The sequence below is a fragment of the Pagrus major genome, chromosome 23, assembly GCF_040436345.1.
Source record: "Pagrus major chromosome 23, Pma_NU_1.0".
In the NCBI taxonomy this organism is placed as follows: Eukaryota; Metazoa; Chordata; class Actinopteri; order Spariformes; family Sparidae; genus Pagrus; species Pagrus major.
Window position 1 is genome coordinate 27,152,971 of NC_133237.1, and position 27,866 is coordinate 27,180,836.

The 27,866-nt window shown below is 41.1% G+C and overlaps 3 protein-coding genes across 3 annotated transcripts; 2 read left to right on the forward strand and 1 right to left on the reverse strand.

The window, feature by feature from the left end:
• Positions 1-345: 345 nt before the first annotated feature.
• On the reverse strand, positions 346-4,576 carry LOC141019491 (uncharacterized). Its single transcript, XM_073494429.1, has 6 exons — positions 4,336-4,576; positions 4,166-4,233; positions 3,749-3,939; positions 3,485-3,655; positions 2,624-2,816; positions 346-1,064 (listed from the first exon to the last, which is right to left on the reverse strand). Exons 3-6 carry the CDS (start codon positions 3,890-3,892, stop codon positions 952-954), a joined length of 621 nt encoding a protein of 206 aa, XP_073350530.1. The 5' UTR covers positions 3,893-3,939; positions 4,166-4,233; positions 4,336-4,576; the 3' UTR covers positions 346-951.
• Positions 4,577-5,200: 624 nt separating this feature from the next.
• fus (FUS RNA binding protein) lies at positions 5,201-20,114 on the forward strand. The gene is made up of 15 exons (XM_073494392.1): positions 5,201-5,421; positions 6,214-6,238; positions 6,518-6,693; positions 6,802-6,991; positions 7,075-7,298; positions 7,504-7,693; positions 11,851-11,885; positions 15,071-15,106; positions 15,607-15,716; positions 15,946-16,075; positions 16,432-16,530; positions 17,206-17,353; positions 18,123-18,220; positions 18,353-18,485; positions 19,397-20,114. The coding sequence occupies exons 1-15, from the start codon at positions 5,409-5,411 to the stop codon at positions 19,434-19,436; spliced, it is 1,647 nt and encodes a 548-aa protein (XP_073350493.1). The 5' UTR covers positions 5,201-5,408; the 3' UTR covers positions 19,437-20,114.
• Positions 20,115-21,528: 1,414 nt separating this feature from the next.
• Positions 21,529-27,574, forward strand: LOC141019998 (globoside alpha-1,3-N-acetylgalactosaminyltransferase 1-like). Its single transcript, XM_073495033.1, has 7 exons — positions 21,529-21,587; positions 26,151-26,183; positions 26,272-26,406; positions 26,488-26,620; positions 26,828-27,023; positions 27,118-27,337; positions 27,427-27,574. Exons 1-7 carry the CDS (start codon positions 21,529-21,531, stop codon positions 27,572-27,574), a joined length of 924 nt encoding a protein of 307 aa, XP_073351134.1.
• The last annotated feature ends 292 nt before the right edge of the window (positions 27,575-27,866 follow it).

Here is a 27,866-nt window from a genome sequence, read left to right on the forward strand (position 1 = left end):
AACATTATAGTGATGAAGGCTCGTTGGACGGGCCCCCTGGGGACTTCTGCCTTGGCTAACTGCCTAAAACAGCTGAGGAATAACCACATTTCCACCTTTTAGCAAATGCAAGAAAATTGTTTTACTCAATAAACGGGACATAAAAATTTTCAAAGTTGGTCATTTCAGACAACGACACATGTCAGCTGATGTTGACGACCAGGTGGCTGAAATGTTCAGCCTGTCTCTTTGATTTGACATTTTTATTGATCCACAAACGTACTGATCAGGGGAATAACGTGTGTCCCAACACTTTATTGGTCAGAGGACGTTAAAAGACAAAACATGTCATGTAAAGTGAAACAAGCTTTAAAACAATACGACATCAGTGGAAACTAAACCAAATACAACATAAAGACCTCACGTCACTCTATAAATATTTAATAATGACACAGATGTCCCAGAGGCAGCAGACCTGACAGACTCGATGGTTGTGTTTCTCGACATGTTACAATACAAGAATAAACCAAACAAATGATATTTTAACGAGGCCTCTCTGGTTGCTGTTATTTCTCTCCCTCAGCCTGATCTCACAACATGACTGAGACTCCATGTTGTTTCCCTCCAGGGCTGTTCCCAGTTTTTACAAGTTCCTAGAGAGAGATGTCTGGTGACATGCCACTGAATATTTACTGTAATCTGCCGCAAGTCTGATGCACTTAACTCAGGCAAAATGTAATCTTTGAATCATTGCATTATCTTTGATGAAAAGAGTTGTGTCACAGAGGGAGAAACAAGATCTTCACTGGGACTTTCCCAATGAGAATTTCTGGCAACACATGAGAAGATGTTTTTCCACTTTTACCTTTACAATGTTCATCCTGGAAGGAGTCAAGAATCATAGGTGGGCATATATTTATTGTGCAGTTGTTTCCTGTCAGTCACCACAGTGTATAAATGTTGCATTGTGTGTCAGTACAGTCTGAGTGAGCAGCAGTCTGTCTCCCAGCGCCTCACCGTCCACAGCAGCCTGTCTCTGGACCGTCTGCTGGGACTCCCTGGACCGGCCGTCTGCCTCTGTTCACCTGCATATAATAACACATTTTATTTACATAGTGCTTTTCATGGTATTAAAAGACACTTTACATATTTTCTTAACAATAGTTTAATATATCTATATATATACAAACTCATACACCAGTCCTACTCAACTGGTGGCCCGTGGCCGACTGCAGCCTTTAACAATCTCATTCTGGCCCTTTGATCCAGACCCTGACTGAGATATTATCAGGATATATCACAGATATATTGTTGTCATGTCAGTGTGTTTTTTTGTTGTTATTTTAGTATTTGTTGTATTTTTCCAAATAATGTTATATACATTTTTATTTTTGGTTTCTGTAATGGAGGGGGGGTCTGTGGTCCGTGGACCTCTCCTGACACATCTGTTATTTTTTTCATCTTCTGATTTTATGTGTGCAAATAAAATAAAATATAAATAAGTAAATAAATAAATTCCCAGTGAAGTTTACAGTTTCAGTGCACTGTTCTCATTTTAGACAATTATTGCCAAACTATAAAATATAGTTACATATAATTTCTATATTTTATATTGCAAAACATTTGTTACGTATATATTCTGTGTTTGTGAGAATATCCGTCGACACATCGATATAATAATTTTTCCATTCCGCAATATTGATATCGGCATCAGCGCCAAAAATACCAGAATCAGTCATTAGTAGTTTCATTAGTTATATCTCTTATTTCATTCACCCAGGCTGTTTAATCAGAGGGAAGTTAGGAGAGGAAATAAGGTGCATTTTTTATTTTTAACTGCACTTTTGTCTACATAATGATTGTTTTTCAGTTGAGGAGAGGAGAAAAAAGAGTAAAGTGAAGACCCTTGATCCAGCCCTGCAGAGTGAGTGCTGTGTGATCCTTTATCACAGTATGTGTTACTTGATTGTGATATAGTACACTTTCTGGAAAATCAATTGATAAATTATGGATCAAATGTCCAGATTAGAAAAAGTAGAAAATGCAACGCTGCTCATTGATTGATAATAACTAATATTCTGTGTGAGGCAGTTCCTCACTGTGGCCACTGGAGGGCAGGATTATAAACACATTCAGGTCAGCGCCCCCAAAACAAACAAGCACTTCCTGTAAATACTTTTTAAATAAAACAATAAAAAGTGACAGCAATGTTTTTAATATTATCAAAGTGAATAAAATATTCATAAATTAATATTTATTCAAGGGCAGTTTGGTGGAATGAATTACACGCAGGGTTTATATTGTTTAATAACAAAGTGTTTATTATAACTACGACTGTTGACACATAATAGGTAAAATTATAATGGTAATAATCATCATCTTATTCCAACTGAAGAGTGAGTTGAAGTGAAACCTTCTTCAACAGACTCATGTTTGAATAATTTAGGTGAAATTTAAGACATCCAGAGTGACTGTGGACTTATTGATCACCCTGGATGTCATGTAAATATTGTCTGAACCAAAATCAATCACAGGTTATAAATGTTTTCTTTTTCCTCACTACTTTTCGAGTGAGACACTACACACCTGTGATCGCACAAGTGTAGATGTTTTGATGCTTAAATCTGTGTATTGATCACACTACCTGTCAGGATGTTGTGATGGTGCCACTGTGTCGGTCTGCCACCTGCCAGCCGTGGTGAGCCGTCAGTGACGGGGAGCGTGTGCTCTGTTCTGTGGGTGGTCCGGTACTCAGGTGGATCCTGTGAGTTGGTGATCTCTCTGACGGCCTGCCCACTGTGATACCGAGCCCAGTTTTCCTTCTTCGGGTCGGTCCTCTGGAGAGAGACGTAGGTACTGAAAGGTTTGACGGACCCGGACGTGACAGGTCACAGGTGTTTTGTTTCTTAAAAAGAGATTTTATTTACAGAATGAACTAACTGTGGTGGATGAAGCTATTTTTTGGAGTTCTGGTGTTTCTGTGAACAGCCAGAAAGCAACATGTCACACCACATCCTGTCAAGAGAAAGACTGATACAGGGCTGACGAGGCTGATCTATTATTGATTAAGGGTGGCCTGTGGAGTTTTTTGTAAACAAACAAAAGTTATAGCTACATTCAGTGTTACTCAACAACACGTATTGTGTGTATCCTTGTGTCAGAAAAAGTGAAAGTAAATGAGTTGAATGATAATTGGCCGGGACGATTGTTGGATCATTTCTCTAATTATCAGAATCTTTTTCTAATTTTTGTTTTTTTTATTTGATTGCCAATGAATTAATTTAAAAATGCTCTAAACTTTGGCTCTGATGCAGTTTGAAAACAAATCCCATACAATCAGAAAAACCAGAAGTGTGACTATAAAATCTACAAGAATCAATTTCAAGATTTCATCACAGAAAGAATCAACAAGCTAAAAGTTGTCTGAAGCCATAAAACACATTAAGGGACACGTGTGGTGACTGTGATGCATTCTGATGTCACATGTTGAGTTTAGCAGCCGTACCGCTGTGATGCGTTTGGGCCCGTGCACTTCTTTACTGTGTGACTGCAGCTGACTCTGAGGCGGGTCCGTGCTGTCACTCAGGTCCAGGTGTGCATGGTGCTGTGAGGGGAAGCTGGGATCCCTCAGATAAAAGATTACAGGACGTCCGTCAGAAGACCTCCCAGAATAACTCTGACCAACACAAAGACACAAAAAGATGGAGACTGAGAACCATCCTCGATGGATCCATCCGACTCCAGGATCAGTTGTTAACAGCGGGCTGACCTGGTTGTGGGTGGTGGTGTAGCAGGGTGCCATGTCACCCAAGTGTATCGTGCTCTGATGCAGATGCCTCGGTCTGGTGATCTTTGCTTTGCTTTGACAGCGACAACTATGGCGGGTCAGCCTCTGGTCCATCAGACTGTTCATGTCGACACCTCAGCCGAAGCTCCTGAGGATTTCTGTTCTTCTCCGGACTGAAGTATGAAACAGATGATACAACAAATGGGTGCACAGAGAAAGAGACGCGTACATACATCGTACATCTTAATAATCTGACACTCGAAACAATCTGCTCCTTGTTGTTCAGCTAAACTTAGAAAAAGTTTCTTGCAGCTCAACCGATTCACTCAGTTCTTGTGCTATTTCTCACAACAATATTTTACAAGTGGAGTCTCAACAGTCCAGTTAAGTGATGCTCACTCTGCTCAGCTTGATTTGTGTCCCGATGATCCACATGAACCAGAACCTCAGTGCAGATTTTTCTCTGACTGAGGTTGCGTATGTAAAGAATAAAGAGAAAGTTAAACCCACATGAAGAAATTAAGTAAATCAGTGACGATACCTCCCTCACCTGCCCGGCTGTCGCTCACCTGAGACCAGTCAGGCTGCTTCTGTGGAAACTGTTGTCACGGTTACGAGAAAACAAAAACGCTGCAGGATGAATTTCAAACATTCACATTATAAATGGATCCAAGTTTCCTTAATACCTTCTTATTGTGGACATTATCACAGAGTCTGGACTGCATTGTTCTGTCCCACTGGATAATCTACATAAATAAAAGCTACTCATATTTAATGGTGAAAGTAACTAAGTACATTTACCTCGGTACAATTTTCTCCTCCTGCTGCTGTACTTGCTGATTATCTGTTATTTTATACTTCTGCTGCACCAAAATCCAGAGGATATTCATAAATATATAGTAAATATTGTTCTCCACTTCACTTATCAGGTACAGAATTTACTGACTTCTGTTTACATGTTAATAATGACTAAATAATATATATTGGTAATACTTTATAATATCTATCATATCGTTAAAATTAACAATTATATACAATAAATGGCAAATTTATAGTTAATTAAACTGTATTTCACTGTTAACAAGCCATGAAATGCTTTTATAAACTATTTGTTCACAATTATTTATTGGAAAGTTGTTGTTTTTACCCTTTACAATTATTTAATAAATGTCTTATGAATCATTTTATTGTTTCTTAACAGTAAAATGACTTAACTAAATCTAATCAACTATAAATTTACCAATTATTAATGGTGGTTATTATAAAGTGTTACTCAGGTCACTAAGGTTTTTTTAGCATAGAAATAAGTTTAAATAAGTTTAATAAATGTATTTCAAAATGTGTCATATTTGTTCAGACTGTAAGCCACTACTGGTCAGTCAGAATGCAGATAAATGCATTTATTCATGCTGCAGTCTTCAGGGTGTTCTGGGCTCAGTTCTGCTGAAGTTCTGGCTCTGGACCTTCATTGATGAGAACACAGGGACGCTGTCGCCCCCGTGTGGTCGCAGGAGGAACTGCAGGCGTGGACCGCTGCATCCATCTTCCTCCTCCTCCTCCTCCTCCTCCTCCTCGGCTCGGTCCATAAACAGCTGCTCGATACATTTCTTCTACAGTTAAAGGCTGTTTCTCGTACGTCGAAATGGCGTCTAACGGTAAGAAAAACAACGAACTTCTCTTTAATGCAATCGGTATTTTTAACAGCGAGCTAGTTAGCTGATATTAGAAAATACTGCACGGAGATGTAGCGTTAGGTAACACCGGTGGCTAGCTAGCGACGAGATGCTAACAGCTCGCTAACAGTTAACGTTGAGGTCGATTAGTGTGAGTTATTCGTTATTTGTTCATCTTCTCCGTGTAAAGATCGGGCGGTTTTTTTTATTTTCAAACTAGCTACTCGGTTATAATACAGAAAGACCGCATAGCGACCCTCCACCGACTGGAGGTGAACCTGCCGGCTAGCTAACACTGACGGACCGTTACCGCTCGGCCGGCTGCCGGCTCAGTTAGCATGTAGCTCCGTGCTAACAGCTAGCTGAGCTCGCCTGTGCCACTGACCCGTTTTCGGGAGGCGGACCCGCCTCTCGGTCCCCTGGCTGCCGCTGCAGGTGACGGGGACAGGATGATGTTTAAAATGTCAGCTTATACTGAACACATGTATGTTTTTATCATGTTAACTCAACGCTACAAGACAGCGTGTTTGTAGACAATCTGGCTCCAGCTGTTGTTTCTGATTTGATTTCTGGTTAATTGCTCGTTAGAAGGTTTTATTTAATAATAAATGACATTATTGCCTCATATAATATCTGTTTGGTTAGACTACAGCACATCCAACTGATTTAATGTCTTCCCCTAACCCTGACCCTATTACTATCTATACTACTACTATACTACTATATATTAATAATATATATATATATTAACGCTCCATTTTGTTTGTACCACAGATTATTCCCAAGCATCCTCTCAGGGGTAAGTACTACAATATCATAAACTAGAGTTTCTTAACCTGGGTGTTTTTACGACTGGGTGACAGCAGACATTCACTCATCATAGCAGGGCGAAGTGTGTTTGAAACGCGTTGGCATGTTTTTATTAGACTAGCCGTGTACTAATAAAGGCGTTTTAATCATTACCCTCCTGAGTGCCTCAGATCTTTCCTTATAATGAGTATGTTTATCCTTGAAAGTTATGGGAAAGTGCTTATTCTCAATGCATAGTGTGTTCATGTTTGTTTGTTTGTTCTTGCAGCTATGGGTCCTACGGTGGTGGAGGAGGTGGAGGTGGTGGTGCTAACCAGGGCTACGGTCAGTCTTCTGGACAGAGTTACAGCCAGCAGGGCTACGGAGGCTACAACCAGAGCTCTGACAGCAGCCCTGGCTCCTACAGCCAGGGAGGATACGGCAGCTATGGTCAGCCCCCGTCAGGTAGAAGAAGACTCAGTAACTGTTCAAAGCCTCCGTCAGCCTGTCAGTCACACGTTGTTGTATAGTTTTATACTTTGACTACATGTCCTATCTCCTGTCTTTTCCCAGGAGGATACGGTTCTCCGTCTTCTAACCAGGGCGGCGGCGGCGGCGGTGGTGGAGGTGGTTATAGTCATTCTGGTCAGTCCTACGGTTCTGGAGGCTACAACAACAACCAGCCCTCCAACATGAGCTACAACCAGCAGTCATCCTTCTCTGGGTACAACCAGCAGCAGCCTCCTCCTTCATCCTCTTCAGGGTGAGCCACCGTCAGCTTCTGCTTTTCTATTTTGTATTTACAAACTCAGCTTTATGATTTGTATTGATTCTTTCCTTCGTCAGCTATGATGGCAGCTCACCGACTTCTGGCTACAACCAGCCACTGAGTGGTGGACAGAGTGGTGGTGGTTACAGCGGCAGTGGAGGTCAGTCTGGTGGCTACGGAGGCAGCGGGAGCCACCAACAACCATCCCAACATGGAGGAGGTCACTACAACCAGCCTCCAAGCTACAACACCCCCCCTCCACAGAGCTACAGTCAGCAGAGCCAGTACGGTCAAGGCGGAGGTCAGGCATAAGTTTATATTTTTAATGTATAGGCTGTGTGTTTGTTTTTGGGAAACAAAGTTGACAACTGACAGAGGACAAAGATGTGTACAACATCATGCAAATTTAGATCTGGGGATAATCACAGACATAACAAGTGTCACAGGAACTGCTTGTTTGTTAGAAAAGCTCTCAGAAGGGTCTGATTGTCTCAACTCTCTCTCAGGATACGGAGACGAAAGCCCACCATTGAGCGGAGGAGGTGGAGGGTACGGTGGTCCTGATGGAGGATATGGTCAGGACAGCCGCGGCGGCAGGGGCCGTGGGGGTGGATTCGGAGGTCGCGGTGGTGGCGGATATGATCGCGGTTTTGACCGAGGTGGCCGAGGTGGACCAAGAGGACGAGGAGGCATGGGGTAAGTGTCATCAAGCGTACTGAATCTGAGTACAGTGATGCATGTAAATGTTTTCCTCACCTCCGGTTACAAAAAATAAGAGCAAGCTACAATCGTAGCTACATGCTAAAGCAAATGAGCGGTGTGTGCTGATGGGACAACATTTCCCTCCCTCTTGCTTTTGAGGAAAATGAATCCTGGGGATTCTTAAATTGCCACAAAGCAATTAAACATCTTCCGTCTGCAGCGACGACTGCACAAATCTGTTTGTTTTCAGAGGCGAGGGCCGTGCATGCACCTTTCCCAGGTGAACACATACATACATATTAGATCAGAGTCTCCAGAGTTGCACTGCGGTCAGATTCTGTGGATATGTGGGTAATAACGCAAAGTTATATCTGATCCATTACAAACCATCCCAGGGCAAGAATCACTCATATCGATACACATACTGGTCACGACAGAGGGAGAAGCTGTGTGTCAGCATTTACACGGTGAATGCTTCATCAGTGAGCTTCTTCTGTGTTTTTATTAAAACTGAGTCATTTACACTCTGTTAATTACTCAATCACATGCAAATTGAAACATAATTAATGATAAATATGTTATTTGTGTGAATTCTCTGAACTAATGAGGTGATCCAACGAGCAAACGTGCTCCTGAGCTGAAACATTTAGAAGAGGATCAAGAATGTAACGGTGCAAAGACAACGTTTTCTTTTTCTGAACAAAGTGTTCAAGGAAATAGTTACAAGCAAAATAATTCAGTTTATTCAAACTGTATTAAATAATTACATGATTATTCTATATACTATACTCTGGTTTGGAAGTAAGTCAATTTAAGCACTTTTCAAGCATTTTCAAGGTGCATTTCCAAGCTTTTCCAGCACCTTACAGCTGTGGCAGATTAAGAATTACATACAGACAAAATTATTATTTGTCTTCCATCACATTCAATCAGATGTTATTGTGCTGTAAACGACCAAGGTTATGTGTTGAGATGGCAGAAGGGTGACAAATTACAGGAAAACAAAAAAGTTTCATGTTTGTAAACGTGTCGCCGGTCTGTCAGTGCACTCGGCATCCTAAATACCCTGACTGAACCCATAAAACCATTACTCAAGCAAGAGATTTGCTATGAAATTAATGAAGTTGCTATTTTAAGCAGTTTCAGCTTCAGCTTTATCCTCAATGCTCACTGAGGTCTTTGTGCCCTGAAGCCGCTCCTCCACCACCTGGTCCCTTCAGCTCCCCTGTTCACTGTTTCATCAGTGAAAACCTTGTGAACATTCAGCAACTCATTTGGGCAGTTTTTACATATGGTTTGCCTGGAATCATTTACTTAAACCATGTAAAGGAGATGAAGCATTAACACGATATTCAAATCAAGATGACATGATACGCTTGTTGCCAGGCCTACTGGACGCAACACATGTAACCTATTCTCACCTCTGATACTTGATCTGAAAGCGTGAGACACCCAGAGCCCACCAAAAGAGACCTGGGCTCTGGTTTCAAAACAAAACATGAGGGCAGTGTTTTAAACGATGAGCTGAGTCTGTAAACGGGGAAAATTTCACGGTTGACATGTAAAATACTGCCGGGGTTTGGAGTCTGCTGTGTAAGGTCCCTGTGGCTGAGTGCTGGTCAGAAATCATATCCCCAAAGACGTCGTTATGATTATTACCACCAAAAGCAAGAGGGCAGTTGTGTGACTAATATAAAGCGTTTAAAATGGATCCTCCAATGAAAGTGCTGCAACATCACCCAGGAGAAATCACAGAAAGCCATAATGTGGGAAAGAATGAAGGAAAAGTGAACATTTCAAAATGTAACTTACAGGCACAGACGGTAAACTTTTATGGTTAAAGCTTTTAATAGCAAACATCTGCACTGCTGAAGTGTCTCATCGTAAACGCTCTGCAGAAAGAGGCAACAACAACCAAAAAAACCCGTTTAAACTGAAGTGGAACATTAACTATATGATGCTGGTATTTCATCAGGGTTTGGTTGTATTATTAATTATTAATCCCTTGGGGGGGAATTGCGTTGTATACGGTGCATGGTGGTGCTGCTGCAGGTACTTCTACAGCCAGGTTATAAACAGAAGCAATGTCACAATACTACAGTGAATTTATTTAAAAAATAAATTAAAATCTTTTTTGCAAAGAAGCTCTGTTGAACATGAAAAAGAACAACTAAACACAACAAACACAGGTAGAGAAGTCATTTGTGCAGCTTAAGAGTTGCTTTTACTTTAGTAAACTTAAACAGACTTAAGAGAGAAACATATATAAATACAGAGAAGTTGATAATTGACAGGTTGGGGCAAACTTAAATAAACCCAATAAATTATTCATGACAGAACCGAGACGAATCCCAGAACAGAAATATTACAGCAGCATTGAATGAGTAAAGCTTGACGCAGACACTGGTAAGTTGATGTTTTTGTTTTTCTTGTAGCGGTTCTTGTAGTTTCTTGTAAGGTCATGATGTTGGTGATGAAGTCACAGACAAACTAGTTTTTCATTTCATTGTATGTTTTTCATTCATTATGGACTATATTAAAATCACCTCCCCCACCATTACGATAATAAGAGCTCAGTCACAGTAGTGTCTGTAGTAGGCGGACGACATGAAGCTTTTATCAGCCGACGCGTTGTTCATCATGAAATGAGCACGTAAAATAATTATGGAGCTGGTGTAAGATTTGATAACGGAGGAACATGTGTGAGTAAAATAGCGGCTGGTGCTTGCGTCCTACCACACCTCCACTGTTACCATGAAGCGCCTGTGCTGTTTATAAAAGGCACAGTATGAGAAGTGTAAGTGTAAACTAAAGGCAGACTTCTGACGGGCCGTCCACACCAAGAACGATAACGATAACTGTTGTTCAGTGGTGAACAACAGCTCTGAGATCACCTTCAGAGTGATCTGATGGATCATAGAAACACTGACAGCCAATCAAAATCCATCTGATGCGACAGGAACATCAGTTAGCTTGATTTAAGGGACACGGTTTTACAAAATAATGTTGCAGGAGTGCTTATAATTATATAATATATATTGATTTTAATATTTATTGATTCTGATTCCTTTTTTGTGTGAATTGTGAGAATTTTTTCAGAATGTCTTTATAAATTTATCGTATTGCTTTTCAGTTTTTTTTTTCTATAAAAACATATGAATCAATCAAAAACTAGTCTTACGTTTTTGTTTTTGTTTTTTTGGTTATTGTTCCTCAGTGTGGATGTTCACATTGTGATGGCAGTAGTTATCATCATGGTGATCGTCCTTGTTGTGGATGGCCCTTAACTCTAAATTCAGCTGGAAAGTTGTGTTAAAAAAAATCCAGCTAACTCGGCTCATAAGCGTCTACACACTGTGAAGTCCAAAGCTAACACGGTGTTTTTCCTCCTCACAAGAGTCGTTTTGTGGCAAGTAGACTGTGGTCCTGGTTCTGCCCACACGCTAACACGCCACGATACATTACCATCGCCTGCTTTTCTCACCTGTTACCACCACCTTCCCAACCAGCCCTGATAGCATCACTGTGTCGTACTCTGCTTTAATCAATCTTTGAATCTTCTCCTAGGCTTTTACCTTTTCTCCAGGCTGGCTTTCTGCTCTTAAGCCATCATTTGGGAAATTGCAAAATTGGGGAAGATTACAGACAGTTAATAGTGCTCTTTTAATTTTGAGAAAATAATTATTTAAAATAATTTGTGATATCATGAGAAAAGTCTCAACAAAGACCTGTTTTTGGATTTGCTGCAATTTGTGTAAAGAATAAAGGTTGTCTGAGACCTGAAAAGCATCCATGAAGGGATCAAAGGCATCGATGCTTGGGTTGGTTAATCGACACCAAATCAAGTTATCTGATGAAATGAAATGGGTGTATACAAGTCACTTAAAGACTTGAAGGGTAAAAATGGCAAATTTCAGCTGCTTGTGACAAAAAAATGACAAGGTCTTTAAACTGGCCTCTTTACCTCGAGGTACATCCAAGAGACTCTGAGCGAGAATAAGTAGGGGTTCAGTTGGACAAGCGCCAAATGATGAAGAGGGGTGGGTTTAATTAAGAGACTGTGAGAGTGAAGGTTACCCACAACCCCCTGAGAGAAATCGCTGTCAGCACCAGCCTTCAATGTGTGTCGTTTCTCTCTTCCTCCTCATCAGAATGGGCGATCGTGGAGGATTCAATAAGTTTGGTGGTAAGTGACAAAAAAAACACAATCATAAAAAAGGTTTGAGTTCGAAGGGTCAGAGTTAAAAGGAGGGGAGATCAGTGTACATGAAGCGTGAAGGGAGTGAAAAGAGCTGTTAAATTAAGAGATGGTTTGAAGTAAAAGTAAAAGTCTGTTTATGCCGCCGCACTGAGGTAGCGTGTGGTTTCCATGATGAAGCCTGGCAGGTGGGAACCCTCAGTGTCGGGCTGGGTGAAGTGGCCTTAAAATAACATCACAAGAGCGTCGACTGCATAAAATAATGGACAGCCGTCACCCACAGGGTTCGGAAGAGCCAAGGTGAAGCCCAATGTTGGATGTACTGGCCGCGCCATTTGGCGGTGCCCCACTCCGCCTTACTCCAAGCTAATCACAAATTGGCAAAGAGGTGGAGCTGAAGCAAGCCTAGTTAGTCAAACAAGCCCACCAAGCTGGAAGCTACCAAGCTAGCTGAGGCTAAGAAGCTATCTCTGTTCCCACACAAAGATTAGATCAAGTTATCTGAGGTGCAGCCGAGCACACAGCTGGTGGCTACCTGTCACTCAAAATGACCACGGCCTAAATTAGGTATAGAGATCGAAACCGTTTTTTGTCTGTAACCATTTAATTATTTATTTATTTATTATTGTGTGTTTCTGTCGTAAAGCATTTTAACATGGGCTTTTATGGGGATTAACTTACTTTCGCACTGGCTTCGTTATGGTTGACAAAAACACAATATTTTTGACCAAATAATATTAGCACAAGTAGTCATCCATATTAAGTTAACACAATGAGATTTTTTATCAATAATCGTCAGTAATGTGGATATAATGATCAGGTGGGTCAGTATTAGAACAAGTAGAACAGGCTGGTAAGCTCACAAAACTACATCACATTACTGTAATGTTGCCTTTTAAACCAGGAAAAGACAACACCTGTCTTATCACAATATGACAATATTAAAAATCATCACAATAATGATAAATTTATATATAATGCCCAGCTATACCTTAGTGTGATCAGATGTTATCTGAATGGATGATATGGGCGTTCAGAGCGTTTGTCTTCTGTGAGTCATTAAACTCGCTGTGTTCGATGGTTTCGCGTGTCAAGTCAACAAAAGAAATGTGATTTTAAAAAAACGAATGGGATGACACATATTGCAAATATGATGCAGGTTGAGTGTCACACATGAGTGGATAACACAACGCTGATGTTTCGGTCGTACTGTTCAAAGATGAGATTGGTAGTAAAACTGGTTTGATTTCTGTAGAATCTGATCAGGTGCCAGCGACCCGATGCTGTAAAGGGAAGGAAAAGGTTTTGGTTTTAAACAATGTGACGAAACAACAATAGACCGGCTTGTATTAAGTTTAATCACATGACTCCCTCTGTGGTCTGAGCGAACCACAAACAAAGGTTGTTAACAACACAACTGCTTTAATTATTATGAGCGTGTGTTAGGCCGGGTTCACACCACAGGAGTACCGGGCTGATTTAACCACCAAATGCTCCTCCCGACAGAAAATAAAATAAAATAAGGATGTTCCTTTTAAGAGGAAAAAGACTCACAGTAACAGTTTTGTAATGGAACAACTTTTTTTTGTTTAATTTGTAGTTGCAGTGTTAGCCGCCGGTTCAGATTATTGGGAAAACTGCTATTATAGACAGTTCAAAGAAAGCAGTTTGAAGTAACTAACTAATGACGGCCAGTGAGAACACAATCTATCAGAAGAGCCTCTCTAGATTTTTTCAAATTTTAAAATGGACGTGAATACCACATAGCTGAGACGTAAACGAGGGAATTCTTCTGTGAGATATTAAGGAGGCAAAGGCAATTACGTTGGATCGAATATTTGTTGTGACGTTACCAACTGATAATCTTCCAAAGACGGCTGCGTGTGGAGACGGTGGCATATGGATCTGTGTTATTTCTGAGAGTACTTTGAAGAAAGAACCTCAATAACGTGGTCACATGGTGAAAATGAGTATCTCCTTCTGTATTTTTAATGTCAGGCGCGTTTGTTGTACATTTATTTAATCTGAAGACGTTCAAATAAGTTCCCTGTTGCCAGTTAGCTGTTCATATCAGTCATGGTAACGTGGCAAAAACACGTGAAATCACTTTCGAAAGACAGTGATACTGGGATAAAAGCTTTCTGGTCAGTTTACTGAGTAACATTCTTCGATGTAAAGAAGAATCATCAGTTAAATAACTTCTGTGTTGCTGTGAAAAAAGGTTCACTGGTTTCAGTCACTTCTCGCCTGATTGGTTGTGGGAGTGATTCAAAAGTTGTGTTGATGCAAGAGGTTGGGCTTCGGTAAATCATGCTGCCAATGACGCAGAATTCAGCCTGTCCACCAAAAGGTGATGGGATGTAACACAACAAAAATTGTCGAAGGTGTTTTACACAGGAAGTTGGTTTTAAGTCTGCGTAACAAAACGCTTTGAAATCTGTCACTTTTACAGAATGACAAACATGGCGGTCACACTCCCAAGATGTGTGTTGGGACAATTTCCAACAATCTTTTGTTAAGCTGTGTGAAACCAAAACTAGACAAAGGAATGATTAATGGACAGGTAATAACAGTTGAAGGTGTACATGCTCTAAAAGGGGATGGTGTTGCAAAGTGTTTGGTTCAGAGAGTTGGTAATGTTTGTGTGAAGGAAATCATTTATAGCGTATAAACTAAAGACATCGAGTTCAGGAGCCTGACCTGTGTGGCTCTGCATGAAGAGTCATCGAGTTAAACATGGCTGTGTTTACGTGTTGGATCAAAAAAACAACCAAACCAAGGAAATGTGATGATGTGAGAATTATGGTGGTTTTCCTGATGCACAAAAATTTCAAGGTAGGATCTCATTGTGGGCGATCTTGTTTTGTACACCTGTTCCTGGGATTTAAAGATAATGTCAGGGATAACGTCACCTCCTGCAAATGAAAGAAGTGATGAAATAATGACACGTTTAAAAGACAGGATGGTAAAATGTACATTTTATTTCTGACAAATACACGGGGTGTTAGATCATATCTGTACACACAGAGTGACTAGAAGCTTAATACATGTCCAGTTGTGTTTGGAAGGAGTAGATAAAACTATATGAAGAATTTTTAGTACGTGTTTGGTGTTTATGTGTTTTATCATTTGTTCTTTTCCACAACTAATTTCTGTTTTCTTGCCCTCTCAAGGACCGAGAGAGCCGGGACATGGAGGGCCTGGCTTCAGTAAGTTCTGTATTGTTTTATTCTTTCCCTGCTAGCAACAACACCCAATACTCTGTGCACACCAGACATTTTTCAGCCATTCAGTACCCAGCAGCAGTGGCTGAGTGTTGGCAGACGCTTGTAAAAATGCGAGGCTATCGTCAACCAAGACCATGAAAAAAGCCCAGTTATCTTCAGCAACAACTTCTCGAACTCGCTTATTCATTACCTGACGTATTTTTTTCAATATGGCAAGTTTTTCCTTACTTGAATTGAGGGTCTAAGGACAGAGGATGGACAGAGGATGTACAGATTGTAAAGCCCACTGAGGCAATGTGATTGTGATTTTGGGCTATATAAATAAAACTGATTTGAAAGAATCAACTTTCTGTCAGTGTCAGTCAGTTACTGTAGGTCAGAAAGTGAACTACACAGAGTGGTAGTTAAACATTGAACGGTTACATGCCCAGTGTTAGCTTCTTGTTGCTGTGTTAACATCTCCTCCTGTTATCCTCCAACAGTGCAGGACCAGGATAACTCTGATAATAACACCATCTTTGTGCAAGGCCTGGGAGACGACTACACTGTTGAATCAGTGGCAGACTTTTTCAAGCAGATCGGGATCATTAAGGTATCTTTATGCATTGTGTTTACAGTCTAATTTTGCATTTCAAAATCAGAAACGTACTACTAAGTTTGAGACAATAGATTTTCTACGACCAGTTCGCTCCATTACCCCCTGACACAAATATCTGCCCATATTTCTGCACCTGGATCACTTATTTTAGTCTCTTAAGTGCTATCATGTGACCTTATTCACTCACTGCATCGTCCCTGTCTCCTTCTGCCCGTCCTCGTAGGTCAACAAGAAGACGGGCCTGCCCATGATCAACCTGTACACAGACAGAGAGACAGGGAAGCTGAAGGGGGAGGCCACAGTTTCCTTCGATGACCCCCCCTCAGCTAAAGCCGCCATCGACTGGTTTGATGGTGAGTTGTTTGTCTTCATCAAACTTTGGCGCGCTCACAACTCTTAATGTTTGATCGCAGACAGGACGACATTATATTTGCAGTGTATTTAGCAATATTTTGGTTAAATATGAGATTGTGGATCGTTCGTTTTAAAACTTTTTTCTTCACAAGAAACTGATTCCTACATACAAGGTGATCACAGCTGCTGTCTCTCTGCTCTTTAAAGGACAGAACTGCAAACTTTTGTAGTTCGTCAGATTTTCATTTTTCTTATATTGCATTAAATTGTATGCTTGTACTTATTTCTCATCTTCGTCCGTTTTGTGATTTAAAGCACATATATTTCTCGTCTGATTCCTTTCTGTCCTCGACAGGTAAGGACTTCAATGGAAATCCCATCAAGGTGTCTTTTGCCACCCGCAGAGCTGACTTTGGAGGCCGAGGTGGCATGAGAGGAGGTCGGGGACGAGGAGGTGAGCCTGTTTTTAAAAAAAAAAAAAGTATCATTTTGTAATAGCTATGTACGATGTTTTTACAATCTCCTGTCTCATTTGAAACACAGAGTGGTGTAGTCTGTAGTCCTTAAACCTGGAAATCAGTTAGCGTTTTAGCACATCTGGTTCCCTCGTCTCAAAGTCTGAGAGTTTGTTGAACTGATGTTCCTCTAAATGTCTGAAATAAGGTGTGTGGTTACCACAGGCTGAAGATATTTACAGCTTTTGTTCTCCAACATAAAATCCATCATTAAATGTCCCACAGTTTAATTTTAAAGCTCTTCCGTGTGTTAAAAACTGTTAGCGGTTGCTAACAAGTGTCTAAATGAGACTACAGAGGTTGTCGGGGACATTAAACGTCCTCACAGCGAACACGGAGACTCATCTACTCACTAGTCCGTCATTGATCAGTTTAGAGAAAACATGTGCGTTTAGTTTTAGCAACATAATTTACGCTTCAAAATCACAAAAGTGGTGTTCATCTGTGAAGTCACAAGTCTGTCTGTCTTATATCATGCAAAGGTTACTGTACAGATAAAAGTCTGAGTGTTCAAGAAGCAGTTACAACAGCTGTAAACGCTTGATAATTAATAATGTGAAGGCATCACCGGTTACACTGACAGAAGATCTGACTGGTTTGGTTCTTTGCTCTAGGGCCGATGGGTCGGGGTGGATTTGGAGGGGGTCGAGGTGGAGGGTTCCCAGGAGGCAATGGAGGCGGTGGAGGAGGTGGAGGAGGTGGAGGAGGAGGAGGAGGAGGAGGAGGCCAACAGAGAGCCGGAGACTGGAAATGTTCAAACCCGTGAGTCAGAACTTCTCACTTGCAGAGGGATCTGGATAGAAACTTGTTTCAAATCATTTTTTCAAAAGAAATGTCCTTTTCATTCAAGGATCTCAACCAAATCTCACTTTTTAATAAATGTTTGTACATTTGCACGCACTGTATTCCTAATACAACTATGCAAACACTGTCAACACATCTTGCTTTGGTAACAGAACACATAACAGATCACAAACAAAATATAATTCGGCATGTGATGACATGAAAGTTTCACGTCTCAATTACCTTGTCTAACATAATCGCAATTCAGAATATCATCCAGATAATCTTCAAAATGTTGCACTTTTAACATACTGGAATCACTTAAACCTCACACTTTGTTAGGAAACAAATATTTGTATTGCATCACAGAGAGGATTCACATCATTTTTTTGTGAAAAACAAAGAATCTCAAATAAGTAATCAGAAATCATAAGGTCTTCCTGCATAAATAATAGGGTGGCAATCTAATTTCCCTGTCGTTCGTTAGTTTAGAGTCTGTACTATTTACACACGTCAGATTTAACCTCTTTTTGTGGAGGATGCAAAATGCGAGCCGAGCCCTCAGCCACGGTGAGGATATTCACGATTATCTCGATTCATGATTATCCCGATAATGAGATTTCAGTGTTTTTTATAGTGATCCGCGACAAACTATTTTATTGTCCCATCCCTAAATATAAATATAAGTTATTTTGGAGCTAATTGTGCAAAAACTTTCTAGAATGTGTTTTGTGTTATTTCTCTTCAGCAACTGTGGCAACCTGAACTTCTCGTGGCGTAACGAGTGTAACCAGTGCAAGGCGCCAAAACCTGAGGATGCTGGTGGGATGCCCCCGATGGACAGAGGTTAGACATGTGCAGCCTTAATTTTATATACCACTCGAGATGGTCAAAAAAAGTGTGTCATTAGAATGGAGTAAAAGTGGCACTTTCTGTCAGCGATTTATAAATCATGACCAAGTTTCTCGTCGCTGTCAGGAGGTTACGGAGGCGAGCGCAGAGGGGGGTTTGAGAGGGGCGGCTTCAGGGGCCGAGGTGGCGACCGCGGGGGCTTCAGAGGGGGGAGAGGAGGCGACCGGGGAGGATACGGCCCTGGGAAGATGGACGCAAGGTGAGATACACTCAAACAAACAGCACAAACAAAAAGGCATCATGGCGACTTTGGTTCAAAACATCAGAGGTTTATAATACTGCGTTCTCCACCTGCTGGCTACATTTAGTCTGTCTGTAAATAATACTTACATGGCTGTTTGTTGAATGAAACAGTTTTGTGTTGTTGTGATTGTTCCTGCTGTTCACACTGGTTTGTAAAGACATCTGTTCTTAACGTGACTTTAATGAAAGTGACGGAGGACAAACGTCCAGCTGAAGCCTGTATGAGGACGGTCACAGCAGCGTTTAAAATGGCCCAAACTTGCAGCGAAATCAATACATTTATATGAAATTGACGCATTAGTGGATTTACACGTCAGTGAATACACTACAGACTGCAAATTTGACTGCTGACAAATACATAAATAAGTTGGTGTTGACAGAGCTGACCCAGGAAGCTGTCGTATCTCATTAGCTGTGTGACACCATCCAGTTTTATTAAAGCTCCTCTGTCAGAACATAATCTGCTCCACAACAGAGACAACACAGTTCAGAGACAATGGTACAAATATGTCTTTTAATACATTTTGTGATCTCTTTGTTTTGTTAGCTAACACGTCTGTTAATTGTAAGTTAGCTTCAAATATAAACCTTTATTGATTCTCCAGCAGGGAATCAGCCAGTCACAGTACACATACAGCACTAAAGAATAAAGAGGATCAGTTGTGACATGTTTCCACCGTGTTTGTTTTGTCTGAAATAATTTTGTCATGAAAACTGAGTATGTTGAAATGATGATACAGTCACATGGATGTGTTTCACTGTTCATCAGCATCTCATTTACTGTCCCAACACACACCTGTTCATCATGTGGACGCTGCTCATTGGCTGGATGATGATTATGTCATCGATGTGTTGTGTTTTTTTCAGGGGTGACCGCAGACAGGAGCGGCGGGGCCGTCCCTACTAACACACCCTTTAAGGACAAACTCTCACCTCATCCCACCTCGGTACAGATACCATGTGTGAACCGTCGTCCACACCGGGCCCGGCCCACACCGGGCCCGGCCCACACCTTCACCTTTTATATAACTGTGTAAACTCTGATCCTCTTTATTCAGTGTGAAGAAAAATGTCTGTCCCTGTTTTGTTTTGTTTTTTTGTGTTTGCTCTCTAGCCACTTCCTTCTTCTGCTCAGTGGGGCCTCATTTAGAAAAACTAGAGTGGATGTTCATAGAGCGTATACCTCCGCCAAAACTTTCCTGGATCTGTTTATTCGTCCGGATCCACTCCAAGAGTTAACGGTGTCTATTCCATCCTCCAACCAAATTTTGTGGAAATCCCTTCAGTAGTTTTCACGGCAGGATTACATGTAAGAGCAGCAACTAACTGTTTTCATCCTTAATAAATCTGCAGCATCACTCTCACAATTCAGTTCACTCTCTGGTTCTTACTATTTTCACTCAAATCTTTAGCATGTTGTGGGAAAAGATCTTTATGATCAAGTAAAATCCACTTTTGTAAATGAGGTCACATGTCTCTGCAGAGGTTCAGACAGAACTGTTGTTAGTGTATTTATTATTTATGAGTTGTTTTGTATTGTGCACATGATGGTTTTCAAATGAAAGTGTTGATAAAACCAAATAAAGTGTCTGTGGTTCTTGTTCACTTCATATTTGTACATTGAATGTTTTTCTGCAGAGTTATTTAGTGAGCTCAGATGAAAGGAGACACGGCAGCTCCAACACGCTCGTGTTCCTCTTTGTTTCAGCTGTCCATTAAACTGACTGAAGCAGTGGTATTTTAATGCTTGCCTCATACATCAGTTGTGTACAAATGTTGTTCCAATAACTGGATGAACAAGTAGTTCATCCACAATAAGTCCTCCTATTCATCTATCAACATGTCAGCGCCTCTGGTTTCCTTTGTACACGGTAGGTTTTGGCTTTTGACACGTTCTGTGAATAGCACTCCTGTTCAGATTTGACATATTGCTTATACAGTCACATTATCCTTGTGTCATCTTAATGCTGTTACTGGAACGTTTTATAGTTTCTATTTACTTTAAAGGTATGTCTGAGAAAATACCTCCTAACAATGCTGCTGGCAGTTGTTACAGTCTACATCATTTCAGTTGTTCCCGCCCAACACTGATGCAAAGATAAATCCATGTCAAAACCATTTCAGGTCTTAAGTACAATAGCTGATTCTCCAGTTCAGGGAAAAGGTTTCTGTGACAAAAATTAATTAATGTGTCGCATCAGTCTTCAATTTGATGAACAGAAAAATAAACTCAAAAGTTTAATACACACAGATCTGTTAACAGAGGAGATCCTGGTACAGGCTCACAAACATACAGTTTCATTAGGTGGAATTTTCTATTGTTATCACAGCTCTGGTTAAGGTTAGGGAAACATCACGGTTTGGCTCGTTATACCTGTTTTGGTCGCCATGATCACGGATGAAACTTTCTTCAGGTTTCCTGAACAAACACAGGAACCAGCTGGAAATCTCCACAGGTGCGACTCAAACTGCGGTCAGCCGTTTGTCAGCCTTGTTGGCTGTAATAACAACAACTGGTTTCTCTAGAAACTTGTTTTAAGGTAAGTTATTTTAACTCTGTACTGTATAATCATCCAACTCAACATTTCGAGTTGAAATTAAAGTTTAATTAAAGTTTTTTACTGCAGACTTCAAAGTTCCCTAAAATGTCATTTCTGCAAATCAACGCGTGCTGATGTTTTAATATCAACTGAATGAAGGAGGACATGACCCGCTGTATCAGACAGTCAGACTCTGCAGGAGGGGAGGAGACAAAGAAACTGCTGTTGGCTGCTAGTTGATGAAATCCTGCCAACCAGCAGGTTCAGGTCACACAGTCAGCTGCCACAGTAACCCAGCCAGAGTTTAAGTTTCCTCCTCAGTCTCCGTCATCTCAGGGTTTCTGGGGGTCTCTCAGATTTTTCAGCAAACCTTCCTTCTGAAGTGGGGTCTTGGATTTACACAGAATAACTAATCTGGATTAAGTTTTCTTCAGGACTGTGCTGGTCTGACTCACAGAGATGCACCTTATGAACACCAAACATGTGACTGTGACCTTGCTGTCAGCTCTGCTGCTGGGGTGAGTTCATGTACAAATACTACCACCACTACTACTACTACTACTTGTTCCCCGTTGTGGGACTAATAAAGGATTATTTTATTTTAGTACCAGGGCTGAACAAGTGTGTGCTTAATGAGAATCTGTATTTTGTCCCATCATTCTTTGGGACAGCTTGTCTCCAGACAGACAAGAAACTAATTATCAGCTGCTTCTGATTTTAAAATCAATTCATCTGACAGTTATTTTCACAGTTAATTGATTAATAATGACTTCCCAGAGCCCAGAGTGACGTCTTCAAGTGTCTTCCTTTGTCCAACAAACCCAAATAATTCTTCTTCTTTCTTTAAAAGAAAAGCAGCAAATCCTCATTTAAAGAAGCTGGAACCAACAAATCTTTAACATTTGTGCTTGAAAAATGAGTGAAAACGATCATCAGAGTCGTTGATGAATAATCTCTCACTGCAAATTAATCGCTTAACTTTTTTGTTCTTTCGTCAAATCGTTGCAGCTCTAGTTCAAACAAATTGCTCAGTTATCAGCTCATTCTGGGGTCGACTCAACAATGATTTATTTAAATAAAATGAATAAATAAATAAAGGCATGTTTCTGTATAACGCAGCTCACCTGTCCTCAGGTGTAACCTGTGATCTGAAACACTGAGGCTGTTGGTTATAAAGAAAGTTCTCAGTTAAAAAATTTTTGACGTTAAGACGACTTTAGACGAGGATTCAGTAACAAATATCACCTACTGCTCTGTTAACTGTTAATAAGTAGGTGCATCACCAAATATTTATATCAGATTGGATGGCATTACACACTGGGATTGTTTTACATTAAACAAAACATGCGTACAGGGCTTATGTCCTGATTTGAATGCTAAACAAAAGACTTCTGACCTTTTACATTTCTGTCAAAACAGGTAGAACAGGTGATATTGCCCAGGTGTGTTTGCAGTGTGACCCACGGTGGAGGACGGTCTGATTACAGTTAACAGCCATGTTGAAAAGAAGTCTATCGCAGGATTATGAGCGTAGGAAGCCTTTTTACCAGAGGTTTCAGGGTTTGCCCTAGAATAGTCTATTTGTATAAAGTGTATTTGTCATATATATTACACACATACACACCCATACATATATATTAAAAAGCTTAATGTATGTAAACATGTAAACAATGACTAATTTATTGTAGCTTAAATAGCTTCCTAAATAAAAATGCCGGTGAATTGAACTGCAAGGCACTAAAATAAAAGCTCCTCCCAATATAAATGTCCACAGAATGAAGTTACGATTGCTATATATCAACTTAAAAGATACAATACTTGTATTAACCTGCATCAAATTATATTTTGATTTAAAAGTAAATGTATTTAATTGATCACTAGTTGTTTTCAATTATTTTTTATTTCATCCACCCCTCATAAAACACAATGTCAGCCTATTAATACCACACTGAACATACAGTTAGGAAATCTGTAATTCAAATATCTGTCAGTGTAACTGGCACGTTAGTAATTTAATTGTATGTTTAGCGGCTGTCAGCGCGCTGTGCTTGTGTTTTTCTTGCGGTGGTTTAAAACAAACGGCCGGCGGTGGAGTTGATGCAGCGGACAGTGAGCCGTAGTTGCCCCAGTAAACACACCACCACGGCTGGCTGTCACAGCTGTAGTGTCTCTGGGCTGCCCACCTGTCCGCTCTACAGAGACACAGACGGAAAGAGAGGTCCAAGAGAGTGGTGTGTTAATAAAACTGTCCAAAAGAGACACAACCAGATCTACTGTGTGTGAGTTTGCAGTTTAAGTCAAGGATAGAGAACCCAACCAACAAAACCAGCCAGTCAGAGGCGGAGTAGGGCAGGTCGTGCGAGAAGATCAGTAGGATCCGTAATAAAGTGTCAGTCGGTGTGTCAATCTGCTTTGGTGCAAGGTAGCAGTGATGAGGGCAATCTCTCAGTAAGCGAGCAGAATGGATTTAACAGCTCATGAAGCACAGACGCAGCCTGCTTTCATGCTTTAACAAACAATCTGTCACTGCAATACACAAAAAGAAGGAATAATAAGAACACATTTGATGGATCTAACAAGTATTTTTCAATGTATTCAAACAAAATGTGTAATCATGGACTGAAAATATCAAAATAAAAGTTAAAACATAGAAAATATAATTGACAGCAAGAACATGTAACACACAAAGCGTCCACGGTGATTTATTTAAAGTTCTGTGATGAAAACCTTTCATTTAGCACATTTCACATTCAGGTTTGAGCTTTTTGAGGAGTGACCTTCTACTAGATATATCATATAAGTCTGTTGCATATTAAAATGTGCCTACAGTAATGTGTAGGGCGACCTATATAGTGCCAAGTTATCCTCACCCTCTGCAGGGTCTCCGGTTGTTTGTCTTGATGTCTGGGTCTGCTGCTCCATAAATGATCCACTGTGACTCACAAGAATAAATGTGCAGTTGATAATAAAACAGATAACTTGTCAGTATGTTACAGTTATATGTGAGCCGGTGGACCTCGTGGGACCTTGTTCATGGTCAATGTAGAGAGAAAAATACATTTTCAGTCCTGTTTGAACTGTGCCATGAATCACACATATTCCTCTAAATGATGATGAAGGATTGTTTCTGTTTCAATCCACAGAGCGCTGTTCTTCTTCATCTGTCAGTCCTGCAGGTAACACACACACACACACACACACACACACACACTACACCATATTTTATCTCTGCACATTAAACTTCAGACCTGCAGATAACAACTTCAGGTTTTATATATTTTAGATGCCTTTAAAGGACAAAGTCTACACAGAATATTCAGCTTTTCACACCTTTTACGTTCTCGAAGATCAGAAATGTAAAATGTTGTTTTGATCGAAACACTAAGAGTTAATATTTAATATCACGAAGCCACGAAAAGCTGCTCAGTCTCACGTCTGAGAAGCTGAAATCATCAAATATAAAAACTGAAAAAAATAACTGTTGCTAATTAAATTCTAAGAACTGATCACACAGACAGATTGTGACAGTGTGTGTCTGTGTGTTGCAGAGAGTCCTGTGTGCAGGAGGAGACAACAACTAACTTCAGGTCAGTTACACAGACACTCCCTCCTCTCTGTGCAGGTTTGCCTTGGGCGTGGACTGACCTACCTGTTCACCTGAACATCTCCAGCTGTAGTTCTGGTGACTCAGGTTTCAGGTGTGATCGCCTGGTGACACCTAGTGGCAGCTGAGGAGAACTACAACGACACAGACGCACCGAGATGTTACTGAGCTTTACTGATGTCAGAGCGACGGCAGTGAAGTCAGAAACAACAGGATCAAAACATGTTACTGCTGCCTGCCGTCTGATTCATCCAGGACAGTTACACTGAAACTGAAAGAAAAATCTTGAAGAAAAATATTTTTCCTTTATTATTAATGATCAATATTTAAGTGTCACAAAATGATGATGATGATGATTGTGTGTGTGTGTGTGTGTGTGTGTCCTGCAGATATGCTAAGCTAAATATTCATAGCCACAGCTTCCGCCTGGCGGCTCCTGAAAAGTAAGAGCTCTGTTCAGTATCTTTGTTGAGCTGTGTACTTACATTATTCCAGATGTTTCCAACAATGTTTAAACTTGGAGAAATCTAAATCTGGTCGCCCGTCGCTGTAACTTCCAGGAGAGGGTCAGAGAGAGAGGAGGGAAGTCGGCGAACGTAACAAAAACATTTCCTCGTCCACGAACATTTTGGTCTGAGTCATGTCAGATAGATTTAATCAGCAATGGTTGTTGAACAGTGAAGACAAGCACTCCCATGATGCCACGCTGCTTACATCTTTTGTTTTGTTTCGACTGTGAGACCCCTAGTGGCTGAATTGCTTAAATGTCTGAGCTTTCGTATTGACATGAACGCTATTTACACGTTGGAAACTCATAATTACGCTGCATTCATCTGCATAGTCGTTCTTCCGACTTAAGTGTGTTCATGTTGCGTCAGTTCAGAATGTGGGAGCAACGTGGACGATGTTTCACATTTCATCGCTCAGAGCGTTTAAACAACACGTTGACAGCTGTTTTACTGTATCTGAGTGACGAGGAAGAGCAACGGCAAAGGACCATGTCAGCCGTGGAATATATTTTACAAATACGCATGTTAGAATCAACCCAGTGTTTACTTTTGTCTGTCATGTGACGCCAACTCGGCAACTGTCTCTGACTTTATGAGTTGTTGCTCCGATTAGAGAAAAAATTGTTTCGACATCACATGAACGCAGTATAAAGACAACTCTGCATTATCCATCGAAGTAAACCTCTCAGTATAGAGGAATTCTGGGTAATGAAGTCCTCAGCAGTTAAACACAAATATGCTTTTTGGGTCCTGCAACACTTTGCTTCGGTGCAGTAGAGTTAGGGCTAATAGAGCTAACAATGCTAACAGAGCTAACAGTGCTAACAGAGCTAACAGTGCTAACAGAGCTAACAATGCTAACAGAGCTAACAGTGCTAACAGAGCTAACAGTGCTAACAGAGCTAACAGTGCTAACAGAGCTAACAGTGCTAACAGCGCTTCAGACTCGTGTTCTGTTTGTGTTTCAGGCAGCGGTATGAAAAGCCCAGTGTCGTGAAGGGGTGAGCATCACTGACTGTTGTTGTCTGAGAGTCTCCATGTTGTTGACATTTGTTTGTTAGTGATGTCGGTCTGTGTCTTTGATCGTAGTCGTACCGACGTGATAACGGTGACGCCCTGGTTGGCTCCTGTCATCTGGGAGGGAACCTTTAACCCGGCTCTACTCGACAGCATCTACAAGCCACAGAACGTCAGCATCGCAGCCACCGTGTTCTCTGTTGGAAAGTAGGTATAAAATCATAACACTGTTGTTTCCACGCCACCCTAAACGCAGCATTCTGGTGAACCCTGTGCCCTTCTGGACAGGTACACCAAGTTCCTGAAAGACTTCCTAGAGACGGCAGAGCAGCACTTCTTCGTTGGTTTCAACGTGCGCATGTATGTGTTCACCGACCGGCCAGAGGAGGTGCCCCAAGTCAAAATGGCCGCCGGCAGAGAGGTAAACAAACTTTTAAAGAAAAGACACGGTTACTAAACAAAGCCACTGCAGGTTCAACAGATTCATTACCAGTAAAAGCAACTTCACACTGATCTCAGCCCTTTAACTCTTCTACCTTTTGGAGTTTTGGTTTATTTTCAGAGATGAGTTATCACAAAAAGAGCAGCAGCTTTTCTGGACATTCATTTCTTCCTCTTCCTCGTTCAGCTGATTGTGCGTTTGGTGCCCAGCTCAAACCGTTGGCAGGAGATCTCTGCTCGAAGGATGGAGATCATCCAGAAGCTGATAGAGGAGGAGCTTGTTGACCAAATCGACTACATCTTCTGTCTGGACGTTGACTCTCTGTTCCACGCCCGCTGGGGGACCGAGTCGCTGGGTGAACTGGTCGCTGTGATACATCCCGGTCAGTAAACAGTACTGCCCCTCCAGCACTAAATCACATTTGTAAGCGTGAAGCCAAGTGTGCAGTGTGTTCCCTCCTACCTGTGTGTCTGCAGGTTACTTCAAATCTGAGCGCAGGGGGTTAGACTACGAGCGGAGGCCTGCATCCAGAGCCTGCATGGCTGCTGACGAAGGGGACTTCTACTACTGTGGGGGGGCGTTTGGAGGCGCCGTGAAGGATGTGCACCTGCTCGCCAAAACCTGCCGCGAGAACTTCGAGGCTGACGCCAAGGAAAACATTGAGGCTATCTGGCAGGAGGAGAGTCACCTGAACAGGTAGGCAGGAGAGAGTCATGTGAACAGGTGTTGACCCTGACTGTGTTTTCTGATGACTTCCTGAACACTTCCTGTTCCTGTGTGTTCAGGTACATGTGGCTGAACAAACCCAGTAAGCTGTTGTCACCTGAGTACCTGTGGCAGGACATGGTGCCCAGAGAACCTGAGATTCGGGTCGTCAGATTCTCTGGAATTATCAAGAACTATCAAGATATACGACCCAACTTCTCAGAGTAAATGGATGTCGAATTGCTTTACACATCCTCTTTATAATAATAGGTATGCAGATTGAGCAGGACCCAAAAATATGGATATTGGAGGACATGAGTTCTGAAAAAGTGAACCACTACAAGAAATACTTTATTTTACTTGCCAGCACTGCAGTGAGAAAATGCATCCTAGTCAACTGGAAATCAGAAGATGCTTCATCCTCAAGACTTTGGACCAACGAGCTTGTTTCTGCAAACCTGACAAGAAAAACCCTCAACCTTTCAGAAAATCCCTCTTCAACCGACCACACTCATTTTAT

Bases quoted from the DNA above. Each gene is read 5' to 3' on its own strand.
- LOC141019491 (XM_073494429.1), bottom strand. From the start codon at position 3,892: ATGAACAGTCTGATGGACCAGAGGCTGACCCGCCATAGTTGTCGCTGT. The intron at 3,656-3,748 runs GTCAGCCCGCTG...TGTGTTGGTCAG, and splicing joins ACACCACCACCCACAACCAG to AGTTATTCTGGGAGGTCTTC. The intron at 1,065-2,623 runs GTAGTGTGATCA...TATTATATGCAG, and splicing joins CCATCACAACATCCTGACAG to GTGAACAGAGGCAGACGGCC.
- fus (XM_073494392.1), top strand. The intron at 6,694-6,801 runs GTAGAAGAAGAC...GTCTTTTCCCAG, and splicing joins CTATGGTCAGCCCCCGTCAG to GAGGATACGGTTCTCCGTCT. The intron at 15,717-15,945 runs GTATCTTTATGC...CCGTCCTCGTAG, and splicing joins AGCAGATCGGGATCATTAAG to GTCAACAAGAAGACGGGCCT.
- LOC141019998 (XM_073495033.1), top strand. From the start codon at position 21,529: ATGCACCTTATGAACACCAAACATGTGACTGTGACCTTGCTGTCAGCT. The intron at 27,024-27,117 runs GTCAGTAAACAG...GTGTGTCTGCAG, and splicing joins GGTCGCTGTGATACATCCCG to GTTACTTCAAATCTGAGCGC. The intron at 27,338-27,426 runs GTAGGCAGGAGA...CTGTGTGTTCAG, and splicing joins GAGGAGAGTCACCTGAACAG to GTACATGTGGCTGAACAAAC.